At 41.2% G+C, this 2,818-nt stretch overlaps 2 protein-coding genes across 2 annotated transcripts; one reads left to right on the forward strand and one right to left on the reverse strand.

The window, feature by feature from the left end:
- Positions 1 to 330: 330 nt before the first annotated feature.
- On the reverse strand, positions 331 to 1,278 carry LOC131490826 (olfactory receptor 1L4). The gene has a single exon (XM_058693286.1). The coding sequence runs from the start codon at positions 1,261 to 1,263 to the stop codon at positions 331 to 333; it is 933 nt and encodes a 310-aa protein (XP_058549269.1). The 5' UTR covers positions 1,264 to 1,278.
- Positions 1,279 to 1,765: 487 nt separating this feature from the next.
- Positions 1,766 to 2,563, forward strand: LOC131490954 (mitochondrial import inner membrane translocase subunit Tim9-like). Its single transcript, XM_058693352.1, has 3 exons — positions 1,766 to 1,810; positions 2,303 to 2,435; positions 2,520 to 2,563. The coding sequence occupies exons 1-3, from the start codon at positions 1,766 to 1,768 to the stop codon at positions 2,561 to 2,563; spliced, it is 222 nt and encodes a 73-aa protein (XP_058549335.1).
- Positions 2,564 to 2,818: the final 255 nt, after the last annotated feature.

Consider the following 2,818-nt stretch of genomic DNA (forward strand, 5'->3'; position numbering starts at 1 on the left):
CTTGAATACTAGCCAAAGTAAAGCCCATAGAGGAGGGATTTGGAGATGCTTTATTGCCCTTCAAGATAGCTTTAATTTTATAGGGGGCAAAAATGGTTTTCCTGAAATGTGGATTCCTAGCAGCACTTGTCCTGGGATTACACATATATTTGTTCAATGTTATTGATAGAAACTAAGTGTTCTAGCTTTAAGGCCAGGGCTCTTACTGCTTTTCAACACTACCTTCTATGACCTTTTTGAGTGTCATGTGAAAAATGGGTAGTAAAGAAAGATGATGTGACCATTTCTTGGGTCATCTCCCATTTAAACTGTTCCATCTATTTTTTCATTTTATGAGTGTATTCTGTCCCTTAATTTCCTCAAACCCCTCTTCATATCTTTGTTCCTCAGGCTGTAGATGAAGGGGTTCAGCATGGGTGTCACTACTGTGTACATGACTGTGGCTACCCGGTCCTTCACCACTGAGTACATGGACAGGGGCCTGAAATACACATAGATGACACTCCCATAGAACAAGGCCACTACAGTGAGGTGGGAGCTACAGGTAGAGAAGGCCTTCCACTTACCGGCTGCAGAGGGAATTCTGAGCACGGTGACGATGATTCGCAGGTAGGAGAAGAGAATGCACAGAAAGGGGGTCGCGATGACAGCCAGGGTCTCGGTCATGACCACAATCTGGCTGGAGGACGTGTCAGAGCAGGATAGCTTTAGCACAGGCTGGGTGTCACAAAAAAAGTGCTTAATGACATGGGAGGCACAGAAGGACAGGCGGGACATGAGTAGCACACGGAGCAGGGAGTGCAGGTGGGAGATGGTGCAAGAACCCAGCAGCATGAGGAGGCAGCGCCGTGGGTTCATAACCCTATTGTAATGGAAGGGGTGGCAGATGGCTACCAGCCGGTCTATGGCCATGGAGGCCAGCAGGTAACTGTCAGTGTTTGCAAAGGCTATGAAGAAATACATCTGGACCAGGCATCCCAGGAAGGAGATAGCCTTTGTCTCTGACAGTAAATTCACCAGCATCTTGGGTACAGTGACAGTTGTGAAGCAGATATCCATGAATGATAGGTTGCTGAGGAAAAAGTACATGGGGGTATGGAGTCGGGGGTCTGAGTGGATGGCCAGGATGATGAGTACATTGCCCAGCACGGTGACCAGGTACATGATGAGGAAGATGGCAAAGAGAGGTTTCTGTAGCTGAGGGTTGGAAGAGAGGCCCAGGAGGATAAAGCCTGAGTCACTGCTGTAGTTCTTGGTCTCCATGTCTGTGCCTTCCTGGACAGGGTGTGGAGAAGCAGTTGGAGAGATGTGAAGGGCAATTTCATCAAGTCAGCTTCTTCCCTAATCTCCAGCATGTAAAAAGCTCACTCGTATTTGTTTTGATTGTAAAGAATATTTACTTCAAGACCTTCCAGAAAAAATGGAATAAAATCCAGTAGGAGAAAAATAAGAAAATTTCAAGCTGCTTTATAAATGAGAAACTAAAGTTTCCCTTGTGTTTTTAGGATATTTTTTTGTTTTGAAATTCTATTAGCCAAATTTCTCTGAGTTTTCTTAATTATCTTTCAAAAGATTCTTCTTGAGTTCGTCAAGAAACATCCTTGATTTTTTTTTCCTTTTTCACCTAGAGGATGGCTTTATATATATTAATTATTCTGACTAAAAAATTATGAAACCCTTATTCTAAAATTTAAATTTTACCAGAGTAGAAAACTTTGAATATAAGAGTCTCATTCCCCCCAATTATGGGAAGGACAAAGCAAGGATGGTGTCTGTTTCCACTGGTAAAGGTATATTTTCAGATGGCAGTGTAATCCAGTGAAAAAGCAAAGTTAATGAATTAGGCACAAATATTTAAAATATGAATATGTAATTATTTTTAACTGACTTGACTGACACTCTAGAAAGCTCCTAGGGACTCATATTAGAACTTTTAAATCTGTGAAGATTTACCAAAGTAGTCAGATACAAGATACATATACAAATATTAATATTTATCCTGTAGTAGAAAAATATAATGCAGTGACAAATTTCAATTGGCAATGGCAAGAAAGTATAACTATCCGGTGCCTGAAGTTCCTGCCCTGATCCAGATCCTCTGCCTCTACACTTGACTGGCAATGTAGCCCCCCAACCTTGCACTGGTATAGGATGTGAGAGCCTGTGCTTCAGTAAGTAACCAGGCCTTATTGGAGACACTCAGGTGAAGGTTGGAGAACTAACTTTCCAGAGTAAAAAGGAAACTCATACATCAGAAAAGGTGACTGATAAACATACCAAAAGAATATGTACCCAATACTAGTACCAAATACAAGAATTTGATCAGATAAAACAATTTAAGGAATTTCTTGGAACCTACAATAAATTTCCAGCAACCTGCTTTTTGGGCTGTGTTAAAGACCCCACAACAAGAGGAATAAAACCTGAAGAGACCACCTGTTTAGAGCGTTGCTTTCAGACATATTTAAAAATGACACAAGGAATATCCGTGGGGTTTCAGGAATATCATGTTTAGCTGGATGAAGCCCTGGCACCCAAAGCAGGAGTACTTGGCCAACCATGATAGAGAAGTCCTGATGGATGGACTTTTGATGAAAGATTGCCAGTAGCTATTGTGATGGAGGTGAGGATTCATCAGATAGAATTCCCTGAAAGCAGTAGCCACCATGTTAAACTGTCTGTGATGACTGTTTGGGAAATGGAAACAGCTGTAGTAACAAAACTGCTATTAACCAGGAATAATAAAAGTAGAAGATCTTATTGTTTAATGAAAATAATAAGGTACAACATTTGTTGAGACCTTAAGATTCAGCAGCTT

The sequence above is a fragment of the Neofelis nebulosa genome, chromosome 12 (genome assembly GCF_028018385.1).
Source record: "Neofelis nebulosa isolate mNeoNeb1 chromosome 12, mNeoNeb1.pri, whole genome shotgun sequence".
Taxonomy (NCBI): Eukaryota; Metazoa; Chordata; class Mammalia; order Carnivora; family Felidae; genus Neofelis; species Neofelis nebulosa.